This window comes from Herpailurus yagouaroundi, unplaced genomic scaffold (genome assembly GCF_014898765.1).
Source record: "Herpailurus yagouaroundi ecotype Mexico unplaced genomic scaffold, PumYag 181, whole genome shotgun sequence".
Taxonomy (NCBI): domain Eukaryota; kingdom Metazoa; phylum Chordata; class Mammalia; order Carnivora; family Felidae; genus Herpailurus; species Herpailurus yagouaroundi.
The window spans coordinates 37,475,363-37,501,248 of record NW_024412412.1 but is presented as its reverse complement, the minus strand read 5'-3'; the positions used below and the strand labels follow the sequence as shown (position 1 = coordinate 37,501,248).

Below are 25,886 nucleotides of genomic sequence, written 5' to 3'. Positions count from 1 at the left end.
CTGCGCCTGCGCTGGGCAGCTGCGGGGCCAGTCGGGACGGAGGAGACAAGATGGCGCTGCGGGCGATGCGGGGAATCGTGAACGGGGCCGCACCCGAGCTACCCATGCCCACCAGCGGGCCGGTGGTGGGATCCCGGGAGCAAGCGCTGGCAGTTAGCCGGAACTACCTTTCCCAGCCTCGCCTCAGTGAGTATCAGAGAACAAGACGAATCTTGTTTTTGCTCCTTACCCAGTCCGTGCTCTCATTCACCTGCTTAGCGGGGGAGGGGGGATTTATTTTTCCCTCTCTCACCGCCCCTACACTGACCCAAAAGTCTGTTCTTAGAAGGAGATATGAGTGTACCTAACGTTTTCGTAACATAGGTAGGCCAAGGGCAAGAGAACCGCCAGGAACTTTTTCCTGGGGGTGGTGGGCTCCAGGCTTTTGCCCCGCCCTCTCCAACTTCCCTAGACTGGAGCTTTATCAGGCACTTGCTTCCTGTCTCTGAGGCAAGGCCGCTTCTTGTGACTTCAGTCTTCAGCTGCCCCCGCCCCATATCATTTGGATATGTACCCTCTCCTCCCTCTGGTATAGACCTTTAGGGGTAGTCTGGAGTTCCTGCCTAGGGAGACTCTGTAATGCCATCGCTGACGTGGTCTGGCCTTTACTTGATGGAGGTCAGGCTCACAGCCAGAGGGAGATGTTTTGTGGAAGGGCTGCTCCACGGGAGGACACCTTGAGATCAGAGAATGCTACAGCTGAAAAGTATTCTGCAGGTCATCTAGTCTAACGCTCTCATTTTACAGTGTGAAGCTTACAGTCTGGGTAGTACACGACTTCCAGACTTTAAACGCTTAAATGATTGGCAGAGCAGGAATTAAAATTCCGTTTCTTAATTTTCTCTGGGCCCTTTTCTACCATTGTCTCTTCATTTACTGATGAGTTAAACCTAACACGATTGAGTGCAAGGATATCCTGGGGAAGCCAAGCAGCTTTGCCCGTATTATATAGTCTGTGTGCAAAGCATATCATACATATGCATGTTTAAGTGTTGTTGTGACTGTAAAAAAAAAAAAAAACCTGCCTTAATAAACCATGTTTTAAGTGGACTACCAAAAGAAATGTTTATTTATTTATTTTTATTACTAAACAGTACAGTTGTGTAGCATCAGATGTCTTCACAGCTTCCTTAGGAATTAGGGATCAGCCCTGGAAATTGACTCTTTTTAAAACCTGGGGAAGCACCTGATGTTTCCCCAGGTGGTGAGACAATATTTGCACTGGTTAATTGCCAGAATGCCTGTTTGTGGGCGGCTCATTGGTTAAAAAAATTTTCAAATGAAGGGTTCCAGTCTAGGGCTCTCCAGTCTGACTAATCCTATCCTGATCTATCACTAGGTCATATGACAGCACTGCAGTGAGAGGAAGAGGGAAAACACAGTTGATTCCATGGTTTACTAAAATGTGCTTTTTACATTGAATTATCTGAATTAGAAAATGCCTGTTGGAGGTTTATATAAATGAATGTTTCAAGAAATTGACAGATATTGCATTCTTATATAGATTTTGACAATAAATTTATACCCAACAATTACACATTTTATTTTATGAATTGCATTTGCATGCTTTGCTTTTCTGGGTAGAGCAGGTAAACATTAGTGACTTGTAGGAAAAGATTATAAGGGTGCAATAGTTTCCATATAATCTTTCTTTCAGTGTTAATTCAGAGAGTATCAACTGAAATAATAAAATTGTTTAAAACATGGTTGTTAATCCTTAAGAGAGGAGTGTGGTTTTTCACTATTCTTTGTGTGCTTAGCCAGCAGCAAAAGAACTCCAGAGGAGATGCCTCCTGACAAAATTGTTACAATATAATGCTTAAAACTGAACCTCAGGAATCCTTTTTGTGTCCTCATTGTAGCAAGGTGCTTGACACATAGAAGGTGTCTTGTAATTGTTTGATAACCTGCATTTAAACCCCTTGTTTTAATAATTTAGGAGATTCTTACTGTGGGTGGAATCAGAGTAGGGAGTTGGGACACTTATTTGAGTTGCCCTTCTGTGTCTGGGTTATTCTGAAAAGCATAAATGATACTGAATTTAGGCTAACAGTTAACTATATTTGAATATCATCCTTTTCTTATATTGCCATATTCTTGATTCTAGTCCCACAGTTTTAATTGCTTCTGAATAAATATTGATTAACTTCTTAATTTTTCTAAAGATTGATTATACCACCTTAGGTGATATGTTATTATAGTAATTTAATGTGTGCTTTTTGAATAAAGGAGTGGAACTAATTTGGCAGTTCCACTGTAAAAATTCGATCCTGTTTTAAAACAGCATCACAATTATGGGTCTGTAAATGAGAAATGGAAAATGAGATATACAGCCTTGAAGTAATCATGAGCATTTTAGTTGAATTTCTAATCACAAGGAAAGAAAACTTAATTTTCTTTTAAATTGTGAGCAAAATTCAGTAATACATATAGAACTTTTATATATTGAACATTTTGAATTAGATGATCTCTGTTGTTCTTAAGACCTTACTTAGATCAGAGCTAACCTTAAGTTTCTTATTTCATAGTGCAGAGTTAGCCTCAGAACTAACCTTATGTTTCCTATTTCATAGAGCAGAGTTAGCCTCAGTGAAAAGTCAAGTAAAGGAATTATCAGTTTGCCTTTTTTTAGAACCTCTCAGTACCCACCTGTCAGGGTGTGGGTCTCTACTATTCTTGCATAATTGAAGATGATTGCTTGGGGTTTTTGTTTTGCTAATAAGGTGGAGGCTAGAGCACTGGATCTGGTATTATGCAATGACTGTCTAATTTTCTCTGAAAATTTCACAATCATTAAGTGGCGTTACTAGTGTTGAACAATATCGTATCCTGCAGGAGGAAGAGGATGTCATCTGACAAAATAAGTGCTTCTTAAAACCTTTGTAAATTTAGATTTTAAAATATACTCCATAAATATTACTTGATAGTACTTGCTTGATAGTTAAGGATCAAAGATGTAATGTGTTCAACATGTAATGTAAACATGTATCTATGTTGTCCAAAGTTCTGAATATCCCCTGCAGACTCAACTTACTCATCTGGGAATTTTCATAAGAAGAGTGGTCATTATTTTGGTAAATACAAACGTTTATATAATTTGTGAATAGGTTTTGACTTTTCATAGAGCAGCTTAATGTCTTTGGCAGCCTTACTCTAAACTTTTCTCTCTGCTTTGGGCTGTTAATAGTAATTGTGAGGAAGGCTGGGTAAACACTGTTGAGAGGTAAAAAGTAGTGTTTGGTATCATTTTCTCTGCTTGTATTTTTTTAAAATAGTTTTATTATGGAAAAGAGCTATAGTTGGTATATATAAACTGTCTTACAGTACCTGTTTGTAGTCAAAATGCTAGGAACTGTGTCACCTCTATATTTATTAAATTATATAGGAGACTAAGTTAAGAAATACAGGGTCATAGAATACCAACCTTAGAATTAGGGGGAGAAAAAGCCAAACAAACCAAAAATCCAATTCTAAGTCCAGTTCTTACATTTAGTAACAAATTTGTCAGAGCCTTAGTTTAAGTGTAGAGTGGCTTTATCAGCCTTGCTGATCTCCCAGCATTTTGTGAATCTGAAATGAGGTAACTTCTCTGACGACACACTGTATAGTGTGAAACACTCTCTAAATGTAAAGTTTGGTAATATTTTTATTTAGTTTGGGTTATAGCTTTTATTTGTTCGGTTTGTATATGTCAGTTTAATTTAAATCGAGATGTTGCTTAAGCTCTGATTTGTATCTGAAGTAGTCTCCTTGCATTTTTTAAGCTTTCCAGTGAGGGGAAAGAAGTAAGCATCTCCATTAGATTCTCCCACTCTGCCAGTGGCTATATGCCATTGTAGAAAGACTGTGTAGCAGTAGTGACAAAATTTAGACACAAGAGAAGTATTGTCCAGTGCATTAAATAGCAACAATAACTTACTTTTTCATAGCTAAAGTTGCAGACTTGTGAAATTGTTTTGAGTGGTATAGCTACTTAAGTCTTACTAATAATTACAAGAGTGTACCAGACCACGGAAAACAACCAGTTCAGTTTTGGAATTTGAGCTGCAGTACAGAGTTAAAAGAACAAGTGGCTCTGGGTCCAGGCTATATATAAGTTCAGATTCTTGGGGCACCTGGGTGGCTCAGTCGGTTAAGAATCCAACTCTTGATTTCGTTTCAGCTCATGATCTCAGGGATCCTGGGTTCGAGCTCTGAACTGTTGGCACAGAGCCTGCTTAGGATTCAATCTCTCTCTCTCCCCCTCTCTCAAACTAAATAAACTTAAAAAAAAAAAAAAAAGTTCAGATCCTTGTCAAGTTACTTGACTACTTATCTGAGAGTCCTTTTTCTCTTCTAAAACTTGGAATAATATTAGTTAACTCTGATCTGTTAATGGAGATTGAGAATTCCTGACAATTACTTATTAACTGTATATTGGTGGTGTTGGTATTAAACAATTAATTTGAATGGTTATTTATAGACTTTTTAAAGTATGTACATTGTTGCAAATTTAGAGACTGCTTTTGATGAAATAGAATTTTCTGTAATAGAAGTCAACTTGATTCATTGTTTCCAGCAAAAACAATGACTAGTGTTTCTTTTTCTTGGTCAGGCTTTTGCTTGTGACTGGCAAAACTTCATAATTTGAAATGAGCTTGAATTTAAACGTGAGATTCTGAAGGATCTGGTTGCGGAGGCTAAAAGTTCAGAGAAGATGCCAATCTTGATGAAAAAGTAGAGAGAATTTTCAGAATCTGAAGAATTTTGTTGGTTACATTTTATTCAAAACAGTTGCCTCTATGAGCACCTGGATGGCCCAGTTAGTTAAGCTTCTTTCTGACTTTGGCTCAGGTCATGATCTCACAGTTGGTGGGTTCTAGCCTTGCGTTGGAGCTCTGCACTGACAGCACGGAGCCTGGAGCCTGCTTTGGATTCTGTGTCTCCGACTCTCTGCCCCTGCCCTGCTTGTGTGCTCACTTGCTCGCTCGCTCTCTCTCTCTCTCTCTCTCTAAAATAAACATTAAAAAAATAAAGTTAAAACATAGTTGCCTATAAATCTCAAAACTAGATCCTCACCCCCACCCCACCAGCTGACACCCTCCTCTTATCCCTGACTAAGTGAAGGTTTTGAAAATGTGTTGTTCCTATATTTTTAAAAGCTGTGTTCTAGGAAAACATGTTTCAGATGTAGCTCCCTTTGCATTTCTACATAGCAGTTTTAGAAAGTCATTGAAAAACTGAATGTTCAAATTCACTCAAAATGAGAAAAATTAATTTTTTTTAGGAGTAGGAATTATTTTTAAGAGTATCAGATTATTTTCATATAGTGGGGAGGATTTTGATAAAAAGCCTCTGTTTTTTTCTGTTTCTGTAATTTAAAGAGAATTGGATTAATTGTTTTACATTACCATCCATTCAAGTAACTTAGCTTTTTAAATTTGTGACTTGGTTTTTATTATCCAAGGTTAAAAAAGTCATTTGGGGCCCTCTGTTGAGATAATTACAATTACAGATATTCAAGCAAATATCTGGTATCAGGTTTAAATGTCCTATGAGCATGAAAGACAAATGCCCCTGATAGTGCTTTCCTGCTTCCAGCATTTGTCCCAGGGTGCTTGCTTTCTGGTTGAAGAAATTGTTTTCAAGTTTTTAAGCCCCTTGAGTGGACAGACTAGTTATATTAAATGGTTTCCTCATTCTTGGAAGTCTATATTTGTGCCAAAAATCTCTATCCCAAGACCTCACAAGAAATGAAGCAAATGAAAAATTCTCAGATGACAATTTCTTAAAATGTATTTAAAGCCTTGTATTAAGTTTTCTTCATTTATTTCATTTTTTCAGCTGTTCTGATTATGAAATTTAGTTAATTCTGAGATTAGAATTACTGTCTCCTGAGTGTTCTGTTTTATACCTAAATAGCGTTACATTTGACATGTTTGTCGGTGTAGGATAGCTGGCTCCTTTCTGAAATGAAGGATTTGGGTAGTACCTTATTGGCTGGTAGTTTATTCCTAGAGAATAATTTGCAGTGGAAAAATACAAGCCTCTAAACTGACAGTAACATTTTACTTTTTCTAAGAAAAAAAAAAACAAAAAAAGGTCTTATTTGACCTCTTCCATTGTCTACTCCCCACTTCCTAAAGTTCTTTTCCCTGTAATTTTTATGACATCATTTAATTATGGCTTTTTACCTCACAGATTACATTTTCTCAGATTTCCTTTGTGAGTTTTGTCATTTGTGTTTAAAGTTGTTGAAGCCTTCCTTTCCCTTCCTTATCTACTTTGCTAAGTGTCACCTCTTATTTAAAGCATTATCTTTTCTCTTTGAAGTAAGAACTACTGCTAGGTTTTTCCTGTGCTCCCACAAACCCTCTATGTCTGTTATAGCCCTTAACTCTCCCCCCTTCTCCATATAAAACTGGGAACTTGTGAAAGAGCTCTGCCCCTCTATGCCATCTTTGTTTTTGTGTCCTGGGTCCATAAAATAAAGTGACTTACAGTAAGAACACAAAATGTTTTTGGTTGGATGAGGATGGATTATGAAAAGTTGTACAGGCACAGGCATATTTCACAAATTCAATGAAAAGTTTTTAACTATTTCACTGCTCCATATTATAATAGGTGCAGTAGAGAGAGTAGCTTTTTGGTAATACTACAAAGACAATTGTAGGTTGTTGTCCTCTTTGACTAAAGCTGACTCTTCTGTGTTTCTTTCCAGCGTACAAGACAGTATCAGGAGTCAATGGTCCACTAGTGATCTTAGATCATGTTAAGGTAATACCACTATGATTATCATTTAAACATTTATGTAATTAAAGACATGGCATTAAGTCCTGTTCAGCACACTTTAAATTTTGTGTTACTGTTTTTAAGCCATTCTTTGGTCTGAATGTCAGTGCTATCTAGGAGACTAGTTTTAAAATCAAAAGACAGAATATTGGATTCCAGTAGTGGATCTACTGTGGATTCTGTTTATGGCCTAGAATTCCTCATTTGCAAAATTAAAAAAAAAAAGAAGAAAGAAAATTGGGGAGCGGTGTCAATCCTACCTCATAGGTTTATTGAGGAAAAACAACAGTAATCTATGAATGTGTTTTATAACCTATAGATTATTATTAGCTATGTGATATCTTTTGGCTGTTGTCATAGACTGCCATGTGTTATACTTATTTGTTAATAGTATTTGTCTTCTTTACTAAATTTTAAGGTCTTTGAGTGAATAAACAAAGTTACTTTTATCTTTGAGGGCCTGACACTGGTTTTCAAGTAATAATAAACAAGAACAGGTTATCTCAGCAGTGACTGAAACTCTAAAGAACGGTTTTTACTTAGTCTGTTGTAAGGATCTTTGGTTACATATTGGTTATTTAGCTACACCTATGCTTAAGAATTAAAAACACTATTACTGTTATTATAGAAAAAGAGGCATAGGATATAGACTGTAATTGAATATCCTGGGGAAAGCCTGCTACCTGAGCTCTATGATCAAAATATTTTCCAAGAAAATAATTTATATAGTATACTCTCTAGAACAATAATTCTGCATTGGTTGGTGTTGGGGTGGATTAGGGGAGAAGCACACAATTATTAGTTTGTTGGGAGAAGTAATGGTGGAAATATGTTTGACATGTGACCTCTCTGGAAGCAGAAAATAAATCGAAAAACGTTTCCTCAAAGAAAGGGCAAAGTGCATTGTCTCTTCAGCTTTATCACTAAGAGTATATTTTTATGCATAACAAGGTTCCTTTACAAATTTTAACCTTAAGATTAAGCATAACAAATGCATCTTCTGGCCACAGTCTCATGCTAGTCTGCAATTTGATATAAAGCCTTAATTTATTGCACTCAGTTTGTGCAGGGTGTAGGCAGGTGCCCATTAATATTTTGTGAAGTGGAGCCTACACTTTTATTTTTGAGGAAAAGATTGGATGCTTTCTTTTTTTCTTTTTAATCCTTTATTTCTCCTTTTTTTTCTATGTTAGATAACATTTTTGACTCATTATAAATATGTTATTGAAAACAATTAAAAATATTCACATTTCAATTATGTTAAGCGCTGAGCTCAGAACAGAAGATATGATAGTGAACAATGGGCCCTCCCCCGTGGAGCATCATGTAGTGGAGAAGCAAATATAATACATATATATATATATAAATATGTAGTTAGTATTGCTATGAAGGCTAAGTGTGGGATGCTATAAGAGTCAGTAACAAAAAGGATTTTTATTTTTAAGTGTATTTATTTTGAGAGAGCACATGTACGTACACAAGCTGAGGAGAGGCAGAGACAGATGGAGAGAGAAAATCCCAAGGAGACTCCACTGTCAGCATAGAGCCTGACTTGGGATTCGATCTCACGAACTGTGAGATAGGACCTGAGTCGAAATTGAGTCAGATGCTTAAGTGACTGAGCCACCCAGGTGCCCTGAGAAGGACTTTAGAAAATATCTTTCAGGAAGTAATTTTAAGAGTGATCAAAAAGTCGGGGCGCCTGGGTGGCGCAGTCGGTTAAGCGTCCGACTTCAGCCAGGTCACGATCTCGCAGTCCGTGAGTTCGAGCCCCGCGTCAGGCTCTGGGCTGATGGCTCGGAGCCTGGAGCCTGTTTCCGATTCTGTGTCTCCCTCTCTCTCTGCCCCTCCCCCGTTCATGCTCTGTCTCTCTCTGTCCCAAAAAAATAAATAAAAAATGTTGAAAAAAAAAATTAAAAAGAGTGATCAAAAAGTTTCATTGATGTTTGCTCCAGCTGAGGAAAAACTGGTGAATATATGTAGTTGTAGAAATGGCTTTATAACACCACATTTAGAGTAGCTTTTAGAATTTAAAGGTTAAGGAACAGATAATTTTATGCAAATTGTGTCAGAAAAGAAGAAGATGGAGACTGCTCAATTCATTTTATGAAATTGGCACATCTTTGGTTTCCATAGCAGACAAAGGGTAGTAGTGGAAAAGAAAAAAAGACAGCTATCCTCGCTTATAAATACGGATTCCAAAATTTTTAATAGTCATGTATTGGAGATTAGCAAAAATGAGTATGTAAAAAATCAATAGAATTGTGACAAAGTAGAGTTTGTCCCATTAATACAAAGATAATTTAATGTTAGGAAATATATCAGTCATTTAGCTTAATTCCGCTCATTTATGGATTAAACTAGAAAGTGCTTGTGCTCCTCTAAATTAATAAAGAAAAGGTGATAAAGTTACTCATTTCTACAAAAACAAAAGGTTTTAACCTCTTAAAGGATATTTACCATAACCTACAGCAAACAACATACTTAAGGAGAGACTCGAATAACATTCCCATTTAAATCAGGAAAAAGCTGAGGATGCCTGGTTGTCACCACCATTATCTATCTTTGTACTTGGAACCTGACCAGTGCTGTGGCTAAAAGAAAGAAGAGTATAAAGGTATTAGGGGAAAGGCACAGGTGTCATTATTTCTTGGTAATACCATTAACTAAAACCCAAGTCATTCAGTAGGCAAACTACTAGAAACAATGGTGTAACACAGAGTTGCTGGATACAAGAATCAGTCTATAGAAATCAGGAGTGTTGTATGTGGCAGAACTCCTTATTTACAGAAAACCTTAAAACTTTGTTGGAAGACAAAAAGGAAGACTTAAAATAAGTGGAGATTCCATGTTCATTAATGAAAAGACTCAGAATAGGCAAGATACTGATTCTTCTCAGGCAACAGAATCAGAGAGAGAGTAATTACAAATAAAGATTTGGTGCAGGCATAAGCAATTGTCATCAGTGGAGCAAAATTAAGCTCCCTCAAACCAACTCTTGTCACAGTGCAGATTGTGACTTGGTAAATGATAAAAGCAGCATTGCAAGTCACTGGGGGACATTTTGTGCTGCGTAAATATTTTGGGGGTAATTGGCTTTCTATATGAAAAAAGAATAAAAATGAGAAAAAAAATGGATACCACAAAGGCAATTGGATTAAAGTTAGCCTAAACCTGAAAAATTTACTAGAAGACAAAATTGAAGACTATTTGTGCGACTTAGATTAGATGGTTTTCTTTCCTAAACCAGACACAAAAGGCACCAACATAAAGGAAGACAAGTCATTTTCTTACATAAAAAGTTTTGATATGATACCATAAAGAAAATTAAAAGACAAGAAACAGTAGAACCACATACTTACAGAAGGATTAATATCCAGTACCTATAAGAGAAAGAAAAAACAGATCCATTTGAAAAGTGAAGAAGAGATATAAGCCAATCATAGGTAATGAAGTCTTAATTGTCAATGGAAATGAAAAGCTGTTCTATATTAGGAGAATCTGGAAAATACATATTGAAAAGATGCTATTTTTTACTTCATTAAAATGGCAAAAATTAAAGTTCAAATAATAAAAGATTGGCACAAATATAGGGAAAAGATAGCTTTGTATACTGCTAGGGAGATCTTAAAAAAATACAGTTCCTTTGTAGAGTAGTATGAAAATTTAGAGAAAATGGGCACAGCCTCTAGCCCATCACTTGGTAACCAAATACCTTATGGAAAACCCACTTGCATGAGGAGCTGCATGCAAGAATGCTCTTGTAGCATATTTGTAATAGTGTAAATTTGGAATAACCTTGAATAAAATGTGGTGTCATTTGATTTTAACTACATTTGTTTTGTTTTAACATTAATTTTGGGATGCCCATTTATTCACATGTTAGCATCCCCAGGTGACTGTGTGGCTCAGTCAGTTAAGTGTCTAAGTTGGGCTCAGGTCATAATCTCATGGGTTGTGAGTTCAAGCCCCACATCAGGCTCTGCTCTCAGCACAGAGCTCGCTTCAGATCCTCTGCCTCCCTCTCTCTCTCTGTCCCCCCACTCGCATGTGCTCTCTCTTCTCTCTCAAAAATAAAAACATTAAAATAAATAAAATTTTTAAAAGAGTGTTTTAAAATCAGTGATGCACCATTGTTTAATGGAGAGATGTTTTCCTTCACATCACACAGGGAGCGATGCACTTTGCAATAGATTGTGTTGATAAAAGAGGTAAGTATTACCATGACAGATCTAAAACATAAGATCAAGTGAAGAAAAAGAAAAGCTTCAGGATGATATATATAATATGTTGCCATTTATGTAAATAAAACACTAAAATATATTTCTGGGAAATCTGCATTTTAAAATATTAAAAGTGGTGGGGGGTGCCTGGGTGACTCAGTTGGTTAAGCATCTGACTCTTCGTTTTGGCTCAGGTTATGATCTCAGTTCATGAGTTGGAGTCCTTCAGCAGGCTCTGTGGCTCTATGCTGACAATGCGGAGCCTGCTTGGGATTGTCTCTCTCCCTCTCTCTGTGCCCCCTACTCATGCATGCATTCTTTCTATCTCTCAAAAATAAATTAACTTAAAAAAAAATAAAATATTAAAAACGGAAGAGGCATACATACTTGGTTAGGAGAGTTTGAGGGGGAACATTTATCTTCTTATTTTCAGTTGACATTTTTATCCCCTCCCCACAAAGTATAAGGGTGAGTACACACACAACCCAGAAATAAACGTCAGTTCTGAGTACTGGGAATGTGGTCATTTGTAAGTTTTGTGCCTTTCTTTAGTTTCAAAGTTTAAGACATATACACAGAGAAGAAAAATTTAATTGCTGCGTTTTTATGGATTTAAGACCTTTCTCTGTACCTTATGTTGTGTTTATCAGTATATGTACCAGGTGCTAAGTGTTTAAAGAATGTAAACTACCTGACGATGTTATAAACTCTCAGTATATACCTTTGGGGGAGATTTTACATGCATACATGCTATGATGGAGATAGAGCATACAGAGGAATTTGGGGAGCTTTTAAAAGTTGGTTATTGATCTTTTATTTTTTCTTATACAGTTTCCCAGATACGCTGAGATTGTCCACTTGACATTACCGGATGGCACGAAGAGAAGTGGGCAAGTTCTAGAAGTTAGTGGTTCCAAAGCAGTGGTTCAGGTAAGCATCATTTTCAAAACCTGGCCAGTTGAACAAAAACATTAGGTGACACTTCTTGTCTTTTCTAGCAGTTATTGAGTAAGTATATCTTGATTACTGGCTATTGGTAGAAAAAATTTTTTCTTGTTGTCTTGCCAAATGTCAGCATCTATATTCATTCTAGCCCAATAGCTCCACTGATAAATGGCTTTTTTTTTTTTAATTTTTTTTTCCTTTTTTTTTTCAACGTTTTTATTTATTTTTGGGACAGAGAGAGACATAGCATGAACGGGGGAGGGGCAGAGAGAGAGGGAGACACAGAATCGGAAACAGGCTCCAGGCTCTGAGCCATCAGCCCAGAGCCCGACGCGGGGCTCGAACTCACGGACCGTGAGATCGTGACCTGGCTGAAGTCGGACGCTTAACCGACTGCGCCACCCAGGCGCCCCCCCCCTTTTTTTTTTTTTTTAATAAAACAAAGCAGATAATCACATGGAAAGAGAAAGATGAAAAGACAGAATTTATAGCTTATGGGATGAAACCAAAACAAGATCTGAGTTTGTTTCATTTTCTTGTATAATACCTAGCTTTTAATGTTACCAATTATGAGAAATGCCAGTTTTCTCAAATAACATGTTCCTCTAAAAAGTACTATAGAGCAAGGATCAGCAAAATTTCTGTAAAGGACTACATAGTAAATTTTTAGGCTTTGTGGGGCCACCTAAGGTCTGTGATGCATATTCTTTTCCTTTCTTTTCCTTTTTTTTGTTTTTAAACACTTTAAAAATGTAAACAACATTCTTAGCTTGATGGAGTTGGCCTAGAGGCACAATCCTTGGTTTAGAGGTAGGCAGTTTGGTTCATCACCAGGGACATTTCTCTTTTTATTATGAAAATAGTATGCATTGATGTATTTTACTTTATATAGGCTGTTTAACAGACAAAAATAATATTTAAGTACTTATGATCTAAATCCCTTTTACTCTTCTGATTACTTTTTCTTTCTCAATAGGTATTTGAAGGGACTTCAGGTATAGATGCCAAAAAAACATCTTGTGAGTTTACTGGGGATATTCTCCGAACACCAGTGTCCGAGGATATGCTTGGTAAATGGATGCTATGCGTTGTGAGCAGAGATCTGTTTTCTTTTAAACATATTTCCATGGAGTCTTTCTTAAAAATGATGACTGTTTGAGTCATAGTCCACTCTGTACTGTCTTGTTACTGTTTTACAGGTAGGGTATTCAATGGATCAGGAAAACCTATCGATAGAGGTCCTGTTGTACTGGCTGAAGACTTCCTTGACATCATGGGTAGGAGCAATAAATGGATTTCTGTGTTTTGAAGAAAATAGCCTCTATTTTATAATATCTTTGTCAGAGAGTGATTTTTTTTGATAGTTTAAGTAGACAAACAATGTGGTACATATTAATTGTATTATTTAATTTTTTTCTAGAAATCTTAAAATTTTATATAAAATATTTTAAGATTATAAAATATCACTAGGGTATATCTGAAATATAAATAGCTTTGAAATGTAAAGGATTTTGAAATTAGGATTTCTCTCTTATTTATTTTGTTTTAGGAACTTGAGTACTGCTACCATGTATTTTGTGTCTACAAAAGACCGGAAATATTACTTAATGGAAAAGTTACTTAAACAATTTCAGATTTTTAAAAATAACTGATTCCATAAGAGTAGAAAGAAATTATTTATATGGCTATAGTCTTAATGTATTAAATGTTATCTTTTGGAACTACTTTAGGCCAGCCTATCAATCCTCAGTGTCGAATCTACCCAGAGGAGATGATTCAAACTGGCATTTCAGCCATAGATGGCATGAACAGTATTGCTAGGGGGCAGAAAATTCCAATCTTCTCTGCTGCTGGCTTACCACACAATGAGGTGAGAACTAGGATCTGTTTTGTGTGAAATTTAACAAGGGAGATTTTTTTTTTTTAATGTTTTATTTATTTTGAGAGCTTGTTATTGTGAGTGGGGGGAACAGCAGAGGGGAAGAAAGAGAATCGCAAACAGGATCTAGCCACACTGTCAGTGCAGAGCCCAATGCGGGGCTTGATCCTACAAACTATAAGATCATGACCCGAACCGAACGTTCAACCAACTGAGCTACCCAGGCGCTTCATCACAAGGGAGAATTTTCAAATGCTTCACTGTTAGTAGGAAACCAAATAAAGGGTTTTCAGCAATACTCACTTGTACCCATTGCCCATTTCAACAGTATTGTGCTTTTCATGCATGAGGTTTATCTTGCTTACTCTTACAAATCTTTGCAAAAAGTTACAAAAACTTTTTTGGGTAAAGTCCTTTAGAACATCATTTCATTTATAATTCCAATTTCAAAAAGTTTAGGATAAAAACGATTTTGTTGTAAAAATTTTAGATTTCAACTCAGTTCGTTTATACTTGTCATCAGATTGCAGCTCAAATCTGTCGCCAGGCTGGTTTAGTAAAGAAATCCAAAGATGTAGTGGACTACAGTGAGGAAAATTTTGCAATTGTATTTGCTGCTATGGGTGTAAGTATAATTTTTTTGTTTTAATATGACATATAAAATTAATTGTTTGTTATTAAAACAGTGCAGAAAGAACACATACATTGTTGGATTTATTTCTAGGTAGAGAAGTTGCAATTTGGCATTTTGGGGTAAACTCAGGATTAAAATTTAGCACTTGACTGCAAAATTTAAGAATAATTTTCTCTATGCCCAAAGCAGGCTGTTTTTACTCTGTTGGCTTTTGTGAAATTTTGGGGAGTACTTGAAACTTTAAAAGAAGGAACAGTGTAGATCCATAGCTTAGCCTTCATCAGAAATAAATACTGAGAATTTTTCTTCTCCCTGCACTGATGAAGTCATTGTTATTTAGGTAAACATGGAAACTGCACGGTTCTTCAAATCTGACTTTGAAGAAAATGGCTCAATGGACAATGTCTGCCTCTTTTTGAACTTGGCTAATGACCCAACGTAAGTAAATAGAGCTATTTCTTTCTGCTCATTCAGGATTTAGATCAAAAATGTTACTAAGCCAATGGAAGTAAAACGTTACAGTGAAAGCAACATGGGGATAGGAATGGCAGAGCTGTGTTTAATTAAATTCAGCTCTTCTTGCTGGCTAATTGGCTTTGGGCTAATCACCTTGGCTCTGAAGTTCAGTTGTCTCTCTCATAAAATATGACCAATAATACTTGTCTCATACTGTTGTGCATTTTAAGTGAGATAATACATATAAATTACCTAGTACCTAGTAAATGATCTTTTCCTCTTACTTGAGAAACCTAGCCCCTTGCCTATTTCTTCCCTCCCTGTTTCTCTCTCTCTGTTTTAAGAACAATGTAGTTCTGAGAAATTAGGGGCCCGTTTCTAAAATGATCTAACTTTGTAGCATTAAGTAATTCTTACTATAAAAATATATAAAATAACTGCTTACTTAAGAACTTTTAAAGTAATAATTGCTTTACCCTCTGCAATCTATTTAAAACTTTGAAGGGAAACTGTACTGTTATTTCCAGAATCATGTTGTTTAGTCTTTGGCCTTTTAATTTGAGTAACAAAGGACTTAATGTTCCATTTCAGTATTGAGCGAATTATCACTCCTCGCTTGGCTCTAACCACAGCCGAATTTCTGGCCTATCAATGTGAAAAACATGTATTGGTTATCCTAACAGATATGAGTTCTTATGCTGAAGCACTTCGAGAGGTAACTTTTTTCTAAAAATGGATTATTTTTCAGAGTTATCTTGTCTCTTTACAAGTTTTTATTTTTCTTTAATCATTTTTTTTAAGCTTCATCACTCATATATTAGTAAAATACCTTAATTGGAAAGGAAAACACAACTTTTTTTTTGTTAACCGAGTTGAAATTATTATAGGATAAGATTTAAATTATTAGCCTAGTTATCATACTGTCACCAGCTCCATGCATTTAAGACTTGATTCTAAAAGAGAGCAAATGATGCAAGTTGTTTATTCACTTACTCTCCTAGGATGTTCTTTGTCCAGATTGTCAATTTTTAACCCTTTTCAGAATTTCATTCTTAATAATGTTAGTATTTAAATAAAACAGCATACTCTGATAGCACCCTCTTTAGAACTTTTTCCTTCAGAAAACTCAGTGTTTTTTTAGGAACAATGTTAAGATTTTCGTAGTTACCACCCAGAAGTTTGGGGTGTTTGTTCTAATACAAGTTACTGAAATTTTGAGTAAGTTACTCTTTTAAACATGTAAAAAGGGAAAAAGGACTTCTGAAGAGACATGCTGTATAAATACCCAGCTTCTTAAAACTCCCTATGATCCATCACCATATCTCATTCTATTGCAGTGCTTTTTCAGCATAGGAGTTTTTTTTTTTCCACCCATCACAGACCAGTACTTTTTAAAAGTACAGTTAAAATGAGTTATTAGCAAATTTTAAAGAAGGTATAAACTTACAAGCCTGGAATTTTACTTTTACTAGATTCAACAGATGTCAGATTGCCATCAGTTTTTTAAATACTTATTCTACTTTCTGTGTTCTCTCATTACACATTGATAAAAGCTGGTCTGCAGACCATGCTTTGAGTACCACTACTGTAGCACACTCTTTTGGAGGTGCCAAAGTAACACCTAAAAGTTGGGCTTAATACTTTAGAATTCTTGGTGGTTGTAGGTTAATATATATGCCTATATTGTAGTGTGCATGTCTCTAAGGGAAAGACTATAACTATTCTTATTTTGTGTAATGAATGGACTCCTGGCTCTGTTATCTTGGGAAATTATTTAGCCAACCCTTGATTCCAACTGTAAGTTGGAGTTAACAGCATTACCTTCCTCACAGGATTGTTATGAGGATTAAATTAAATATGTAAGCTGCATCAAATGATCCCTGGTATGTATTTCCTTTTCTTTTGACCTTTTCAGCATTAGTTAGCTTACATAAATATGGCAAGATCCGTGGCATGAAATAAATCTTGTGAACTAAGAATGTTCTCTTAGTTTTAAAATAACTTCCTTTGATTTATAGAATTACAAGCAGATTTTTTTCTAGCAACATATTTGAAGATTTGCATTATGGTGATATGATTGTAGCAAAAGAAAAAAGAAAAACTTCTGCCCCCCCACCCCTTCAACATTTTTGTTACAGAATAATCTGAACTTGTGTTGCTAGGTTTTTAAGTCATCTTCTAGAGACTATTTAAAATTAAAAGAGGATACTTCCCACATTGTAATTGGGTATGTTTAAGAAAACATGTTCTAACTAAGCTTACTTTTCATATTCTGGTATGTGATATTCTCCTTCTTGACTTACTGTCAGGTTTCAGCAGCCAGGGAAGAGGTTCCTGGTCGAAGAGGTTTCCCAGGTTACATGTACACCGATTTAGCCACAATATATGAACGTGCTGGTCGAGTGGAAGGTAGAAATGGCTCCATTACTCAAATCCCTATTCTCACCATGCCTAATGATGGTAAGTTTTGGTCTTTGGATTATAGCACACCTAATCACTGTAAGGACTTGATTCTAAGACAGAAGAACATTTACCTTTTTGAGTTGAAATTCTGCCCCCCCCCCCCCAAAAGTTTTTATTTAAATTCCAGCTAGTTAACATACAGTGCAATGTTACTTTCAGGTGTAGAATTTACCCATTTCCCCCCACTCCCCACCTCCCCTCCCATAACCATCAGTTTGTTTTCTATAGTTAAGAGTTTGTTTCTTGGTTAGCCTTTTTCCCCTGTGTTCATTTGTTTTGGAGTTGAAATCCTTTTGAGAGTTTATCCTTCAAGAGTTTAGTGATTTGTATCTAAGTAAAATTTTTCATTTGATAACTGCCTATAATAATCATCCTTTTGTGGAAGAAGAAAAACAATTTTCTTTATAATTAAAATTTTCAATTTTCATTTATTAAATTACTACTGGGTGACTGCTATTATTGGGGACACAGATCTAGATATAAGGAATTCCTTTTGTGTTTTTAATTCAGTCTCTCTTTAATATAAGTTACTTGATCTAGTTGGATATTTTTTATGTATGTGTACTAGTAAGGTAGCTTAAGTGCCAAATGAAGAGCACAAATAAGAAATGCCACAAGACTTTAGAGACAGAGTGATCACCAAAGGCTGCTTAAAAATGACTCTGTTTTAGAGGGGGAGGCAAACCATAGGAGACTCTTAATGGAAGGGGGGTGGGTGAGGGGACAGAGTAGATGGGTGATGGACATTAAGGAGGGCACTTGTTGGGATGAACACTGGGTGTTATATGTAAGTGATAAATCACTAAATTCTACTCCTGAAACCAATACCACACTATATGTTAACTAACTAGAATTTAAATATTAAAAAAAGGACTCTTATTTTGTGAAAGTACACAGTGCAATGCCTGTGTGAGTGTATGCTCGGGAGTGAAACCATTCAGTAGTCCTCTTCTGTTACTGCCTTTTTGTCCTTACCTCCGTGCTTAAAAAGCACTTTTACAAAGTATTTTCAGAATCAGTAATAACTCACTGTAAGCACTGTTTTCAGTGTTTTATAAATATTACCTCATTTGATCCTCATAGCAGTTTTGAGGTAAATGTTCTACTCTGAGGCATAGGGAGGTAAAGTAACCTATTAAAGTTAAGAAGTGATAGCTTTAGAACCCAGACAGTCTGAATTTATAATTCACACTATACTGCCTCTCACATGAAAATACTTGTTCCAAGAAAGTACCTACAAAATTACTTTATTCATTTAACCAACTTAAAAACGTCTTGCTTTGTGGAACTTTATTGGTGCTGCCTGCATAGTGGTGGTTTGCTTGTCTAACATTCCTATACTTTCTGTGTTGAAATGGTGTGTATCCACTTGAAATAGCTTATGAACGAAGCATGTTCTCTCAGTATATATTAAATTGGTAAACCTCTGCCAGGGAACTTTGTGTTTAAAATGGAATTTTATTTATATTTTGGAGAGAAATAACTAGGAGACATGGTACTTTTTCTGAATGTAGCTAATTGACCTTAAATGCCCAATACATGTCTAACTATGCTGCAACTCTAACGCCAACCAATATGATAACCTCTAGCTACATTTGGCTGCTTAAACTCTAAAGTTAATTAAAATTAGGTAAAATTTGAAATCAAGTTTTTTGCTTACATTAGCCACAGTTCAAGTGCTCAATAGCCACATTAGGCTGGTGACTACCATATTGGACAGCACAGATACAGAACTTTTCTATCACAGAAAATTATTCTAAAGAGCACCATTTTATGTAATGCTATAGGTAATGTACTCTCACTTCTTGTGGGTTTGTTCATATGATATGGACACTTTAATGTCAGATGTTTTCCTCTGGTAGATATCACTCACCCCATCCCTGACTTGACTGGATATATTACAGAGGGACAGATCTACGTGGACAGACAGCTGCACAATAGACAGGTATTTGACATTTGAGCAGTGCTGTAAATCTTACAAATCTATTCTTCAGTTTCTCTTTACTGACTTTGACTTTGCTTTTAGGAATTATTTTGTCAGAAAATGTCAACTTGAATTGTTTATAATACAGCTGTAAAATTGTCATTTCTGTATACTTAAATCCTATTGTGGACAAGAATGCCAATACTAAGAATGAAGTTTCCACTTTTCTTAAAATGGAGTCAGAGGTCTCAAAGAACTTTCTTGGGTATTCTATTCCATAATAGCATAATCTACCAGTCTTATTATTAATACAAAAAATATTTTTTTCTATTTTTTATTGCAGTATCAGTGATAGTACATTTTATTAGTTTTAGGTGTGCCAAGTAATGACTTGATATTTATATGTATTGCAAGGTGATGACAGTAAATCCAGTTACCATCCATCAATACATATAGTTACAAAACACTTTTTCTTTATGATGAGAACTTTCAAATCCACCCACCTGGCTACTTTCAAATATGCAATGCAGTATTATACACACTGTAGTCACCACGCTCTGGATTACATCTTTATGACTTACTCGTTTTATAACTGGAAATTTGTACCTTTTGACTCCCTTCACCCAGTGCCCATCTTAGGCAGCCACCAGTCTCCTTTCTATATCTGTAAGCTCACAGTTTTTTGGGTTTGGATTTTTTAGGTTCCACATATAAGTGAGAACATAAAAGTATTTATCTTTTTCTGCCTGACTTATTTCACTTAGCATAACCCCTTCAAGGCCCATCCATGTTGTAAATGGCAAGATTTTTTTTTAATGGCTGAATAATCAAAAAAAGATTGATGGTTTTGTAATAGATGTGGCTTCTAATACCAGCTTTTGGGTGGAATTACTTACTGTTAATCTTTTTATTTCATATGTGATTATATGAATCACATAGAGCTCAGAAGGCTATTTACATTTGATACTGTAGGCAGATGTTGAAAATTCTAGCTTTTCAATATGCTCTTGTACTTTTTTTTGTAGGTTTCATTTTGAGTTTGATTCTCAAAAAAATACTATGCCATAAAGTCTCACTTCCTTTTCTTGCTAGGAAAAGATATTAGAACTTAACTAGGAAAGAAATAATGCAGTTTTATATAATTTAAGGGATAATAATGAGTTTCAAAATCCTTCTTTACTACCAGTAAATCTTGAATTTTGTATTTAAATGTACTTTTTTTCCTCATGTTCTGTGCAAGATTTACCCGCCTATTAATGTGCTGCCCTCTTTATCACGGTTAATGAAGTCTGCTATTGGAGAAGGTATGACCAGAAAGGATCATGCTGATGTATCTAACCAGCTGGTATGTATGTCATCTTAAGGATGGTGTTTAAAGAAACGAATACCTTTCTTAGTCCATTTGCTGTCTTACGCCTCTTGTCTTTCTCCCATATCACTGTACTTATCTCCCAATCCAAGTAGAACTTTAATAAAGGTTGCATGTGTAGAATATATAATCATTCATTAGAACCAAGTCTTTTTTTTTCCCCCATTAAGGACAGATGCTGATAGCCAAGTTTAAAACTCATATGCTTGATACCCATGTCTAATGCTATACAAGATAGTTCTAAATTAAAACAACAACAACAACAACAATATAAGTCCATTTTCAGTTATTATTAGTAACCTTAGTAATAATTAGAGTATTCCTGAATGATACTGTAATTTCTTAAGATCTTAAGCAATCACCAGAACACTAAGGGATACAGCTTTGTGTATTCTGTGAAGTCCGTGGTTTTTGTAGTTGTATGAGATTGTACACCAAGCACCATAAAGAAAAATACTTTTGACCTTAAAGTAGAAATGGTAAGCCTAGGAGCACCTGGGTGACTCAGCCAGTTGAGCATCTGATTCTTGATTTTGGCTTAGGTCATGATCTCATGGTTTGTGGGTTCGGGCCCCACATTGGGCTCTGCGCTGACAGCATGGAGCCTGCTTGGACTTCTCTCTCTCTTCCTTTCCTCTGATCACACTTTCTCTCTCAAAATAAATAAGTGAACTTTAAAAAAAAAAAGCAAACCTCATACCGCAAATAGTTTTTCTGAACTTTGAGATGGATTTCTTTGTGGTATGAGTTCTGACTTCACATGCTATTAAAATGTAAGCTCATTGAATGTTGAGGAAGTGTATGTTTTAGAGAATATTAGTAGTGCCTATGGACTGCATGCCAGAAGACTCCTTTCTCAGTGAGACTATAATAAAATTTTTCTTACACTTTCATATGAACTTTGTGTGAATTATGTTTGTAAATAATGTGAAATTCCTTCTGTGGTCTCTTACATGAAGATAGGTATAGAAATACTCCTAAATATATAGCCCAGATTACTGTTAACATTTATAAAATCTTATCCCTATTCATATAAGCGTTTCTTCTCTTTAGTATGCATGTTATGCTATTGGTAAGGATGTACAAGCCATGAAAGCCGTAGTTGGAGAAGAAGCCCTTACCTCAGATGATCTTCTTTACTTGGAATTTCTGCAGAAGTTTGAGAAGAACTTTATTGCTCAGGGTAAGATGACTGTTTTCTCACAAATATAAAAACCTCATATATAGTTTTGAAGACTTCTTTCCCAGTCTGGACAATTTACATTGGTCTCTACATGATTTTCCTTCTGAGTAGAGAAGAGGTTCTTCCAATTGTCTATCATGTCTTTGTGCACTTAGCCCTCAAGCTCCTTCCCCTTTGCCTTCAACTCCATTATCCATTCAGCTCCCATCTGAATTTTTCCTTCTCTTTCACCTGGCTTTCTGCTCTGCTGCCTCCACTGCTGGTTCTCCTTCCTCTTAGCCCCTCTGCAATGATCTCCTCTTGCTTTGGGGGTTTGGGGCTTTTCTAATTCACTTATTTTCATCTCCTTTTCTGATATCTTATCTTCCTCTTCCTTCTCAGAGGCTTAGCTTCCTGTTCTTTCTGAGCTGTTTTTTCCCTCTAGATTTAACTTTTTTCTTATGCTGTTGACTAAATTGCTATGTAGGATCCTCATCCTCTTTCTAAAGCTCTAATCCCACATCACCAACTAGGATACTTTTGTTTATGCTGCCATCTCCTCAGGCTTAGCATGGTCAGAACCCAGAGTTTTTTGGGGTTTTTTGTTTTTTTGCTGAACACCTGCCTAGCAGTTCTCTTTTCAGTTTATCTATCTCTTGCATGAGCATTGTCTTACTGAGCCCAAGCTCAGTGGGCATTATCCTTCACTTTATTCATTTATTCTCCAGTGACCAAATATTTATTAATTTGTGGTGTTCTTATTTAAAATATCCTAAGCACGGAGCCTGCTTGGAGTTCTCTCTCTCCCTTTCTCTCTGCCCCTCCCCTGCTTGTGCATGTTCTTTCAAAATAAATGGAAATAAACAATAAATAAGATATCCTATTCTGGTTTCATTTCCATTACAGTACATTAGTCCAATGTTTCTCAAATTTTAATACACTTTTGAATCAACTGGGATCTTGTTAAATTAGACATTCTGATTCAGTAGTTCTGGATGGAGCTAGAGATTCTGTATCTGGACAACTTCTTGGGTAATGTGGATGCTACTGATCTCTGACCACACTTTGCATCTTAAGGCCTAGTCCATACCCATTTCCCATCATCCTAGTCATCAGTGCTAGCTTTTTCATCACTTTTCCTGACTCTCTACGTCTCATTGCTAGAATAAATTTATTACTAATTTTATTGATTGTCCCTCTAGTAAAAAAACCATTATTGATAATGGTTTTCATCAAATAGCACATGTAGGGTTTTCAAGCTGTTTTGATTGGTCTCTCCTTTGCCACCTGCTAATGCTGCTAATACTCTACATTTGACCTCAGTGGTACTTACAACAAATGTGTTTTCTTTGGAATAATGCATCACGCTATACACTTAGGACCCGTGCACTCTTCTATGTATGTGATGGATTTTTTATTAACATTAAACCCAAAAAAATGTGGATAATTTTTTAATGCAGAATCATAATACCTTAAAAAGATTAAAATGAAGTTCTTTTAGTAGAGAAATGAACCCAGAATTTCAGCCACTCTGATTCTTCAGGCAAGAAATGAAATTTATTTGAGGATAAGAGTGATTCTGCTATTAAAATAATTAGTAACAACTTTGAAAATGACTGACCTATTCAGGGTATTTAGTTGACATTTAAGGTTTCTCAGTGTGTACAACCCTCCCTCAAATTCATCCTCTGTTTCTAGAAAAGTGCCTTTCTTGTCATCTCTGGACAGAATACTGGGTCTAGTTTCCATTGCTCCAGGTATTTAGGATCCTACCCAGTTATCCAAAAAGATGTCCCCCCACACACCAGACTGCCCTCTCTGGCCTGCAGGCCTCTCTCCCTTTTCTCTGATTCCTGATGGTACTTAACTGTATCCTTATTTACACATTCGGTTGCTTTCAGTCTTAAGAGACCTAACTGCTTTGTTTCTGTTTTCTTTTTTTTTCTTTCTTTTTTTTATACTCGATGCTCACAGCCCTACTGTGGCATAAATAATGAATAACACTGATAAGTGGTAAGTAGTTTACCGTTACTCATTCAATCTCATTTTTTTCTAAGGACCTTATGAAAACCGCACTGTCTATGAGACTTTGGACATTGGCTGGCAACTGCTCCGAATCTTCCCCAAAGAAATGCTGAAGAGAATCCCTCAGAGCACCCTGAGTGAATTTTATCCTCGAGACTCTGCAAAGCATTAGCTGCTACTTTATCGCTGGCTCGATACACTTGTGAAATAGTGTTCTGTTTTCTTTATTCCTTTTGCACTCCCTAATCCCCCATCTCTGTGTTGGAGTTTGCCTTGTTACCCTGTAATTAAAAACAAAGAATAGGTAACATGCTGTGCCAGTGTTGCAATGTTTTAAACTTCTAACAGACTTTAAAATATCCCCTGTTGAGAAAACCCAGGTCATCAGTGCTCTTTTTAAAGTAGCTTCAGGGATGGAGGTGAATTTTTCTTACTGATGTGTGTTTGTACATAGTGGTGCAGTTAGTTGCCTAATAATGTCTTCATTATTTGGGTCACCTCTACTTTATCTCTCAGCCCCCTCAAGAGTATCACTGTCTGAAATTATAACGCTTTGATCTCCAAGTTAGGGCCAGGATCAGGTCTAAAAGAAGCCTCCTGTCTGAAGAGCCAAGAGCCTTTTCCCTGAGTATTTGTTTTTGGATTGTTGCTGTGCTCGTAGGTATGTGCTGCTGCTCTAAGCAGATGGTTTTAACTGTCCACCTGCTTTTTCCTACTTAATGACTAGATTAGAAAAGGAGTTTCCTTTTTCTCTTTAGTCCATATGAGTTGGGAATCCTGTGTTTTACTGTTCTCCCTCCCTCTGAGTGACACAGAATCCTGCAGCTTTTGCACAGCTGGCATCAGTCTGATAGTAGCGAGATGCCTTGTCTTAATGATCCTTACTGGGTTTCCCTGCAGAGGAATCATAATTAAAATAACTAATAGAACTGTTGCTTGGAAAGAGTTGGGGTATAATAAAAGAAGAAGGAAAAACCCATATCCATTCTACATTCTGACATGCTGACAGTGGCTTAAGTTTCTAAAGTGTTTACCAGATGCTGAGGGCAAGGTGGGGAAGAGAAAGCTTTTCTGTGTATGGATATTTTAAACTCTGTTGACAGCAGCCTTTGGAAGACCCCCTATTTGGTCCTGTTTTCTGACCCATCTCTGCCTTTTCAGGTTAATCTTGTGATACAAGTGATAGCATTTAAAAGCTTTCGCCTTTTAATTCTCGCTCCTTCCTATTGTGAGCCCTGAGCTGTCTTCTATGCACTTTTGCCATGTCTACTGTTTAGTCTCTTTGTGTTCTTTGTTACTTGGGTGCAATAGCAACTTCTCTGTGCATTCCATCTTTCAAGTTGTGTAAAGTTCTTTTTTCTCTGAGGGTGTAGGGGTGGGGGGAGTCCGCATGATTATATTTTAATGTAGAAAATGTGACATCTGGATATAAAATGAAAATAAATGTTAAATTAAATGGAAGTTACCTAGAGTGACTCTGTATCTTCTAATCAGAAAAACAATAATAACAAGTGGATATATAATATATAATCACCTCTTTGATTTAGTTTTGAACATCATAACTAGTGTTGTACACCAGCCCCCTGTGTTATAGGGATATGGCCCATGTTTTATATCCTTCTGTCTTCAGGCTGACCTTTCTTTCCAAGCTCTTTCCACAGTAATATATCTTCCAACATACTGTGTTTTGATTCAAGCTTGAGAGTTACTACAAGTGTTTTACAGCATTGTTAAAACATTTTTCAAGACCTCTAGAACCTATCTGCAATGGATGAAAGAGGATGATAAATAGAAAATGAAACACATATTGAAGCATGCCAAAACTTGCTTCAAATAATACCTTAAATAGACATCCAGAATATAAAGAAAACATGGTGGTTAAGGACAAAGGTGTGGCATCATGGAGGCTTCCATTTCTCTCCCTTCTTCAAAGCAGTTGTTAGGAGATATAGAGGAGGAAGGGACCCAATCATGCAAGAACTAGGTAGACCTGTGT

At 36.2% G+C, this 25,886-nt stretch overlaps 1 protein-coding gene across 1 annotated transcript; it reads left to right on the top strand.

Moving 5' to 3' along the window:
• Nucleotides 1–24,407, top strand: ATP6V1B2 (ATPase H+ transporting V1 subunit B2). The gene is made up of 14 exons (XM_040490371.1): nt 1–186; nt 6,740–6,795; nt 11,865–11,963; nt 12,955–13,048; nt 13,178–13,255; nt 13,709–13,848; nt 14,381–14,482; nt 14,832–14,929; nt 15,539–15,662; nt 17,257–17,407; nt 19,273–19,355; nt 20,575–20,679; nt 21,757–21,886; nt 23,923–24,407. The coding sequence occupies exons 1-14, from the start codon at nt 51–53 to the stop codon at nt 24,060–24,062; spliced, it is 1,536 nt and encodes a 511-aa protein (XP_040346305.1). The 5' UTR covers nt 1–50; the 3' UTR covers nt 24,063–24,407.
• The last annotated feature ends 1,479 nt before the right edge of the window (nt 24,408–25,886 follow it).

Bases quoted from the DNA above. Each gene is read 5' to 3' on its own strand.
- ATP6V1B2 (XM_040490371.1), top strand. From the start codon at position 51: ATGGCGCTGCGGGCGATGCGGGGAATCGTGAACGGGGCCGCACCCGAG. The intron at 13,049-13,177 runs GTAAATGGATGC...ACTGTTTTACAG, and splicing joins AGTGTCCGAGGATATGCTTG to GTAGGGTATTCAATGGATCA. The intron at 19,356-20,574 runs GTATTTGACATT...GTTCTGTGCAAG, and splicing joins GACAGCTGCACAATAGACAG to ATTTACCCGCCTATTAATGT.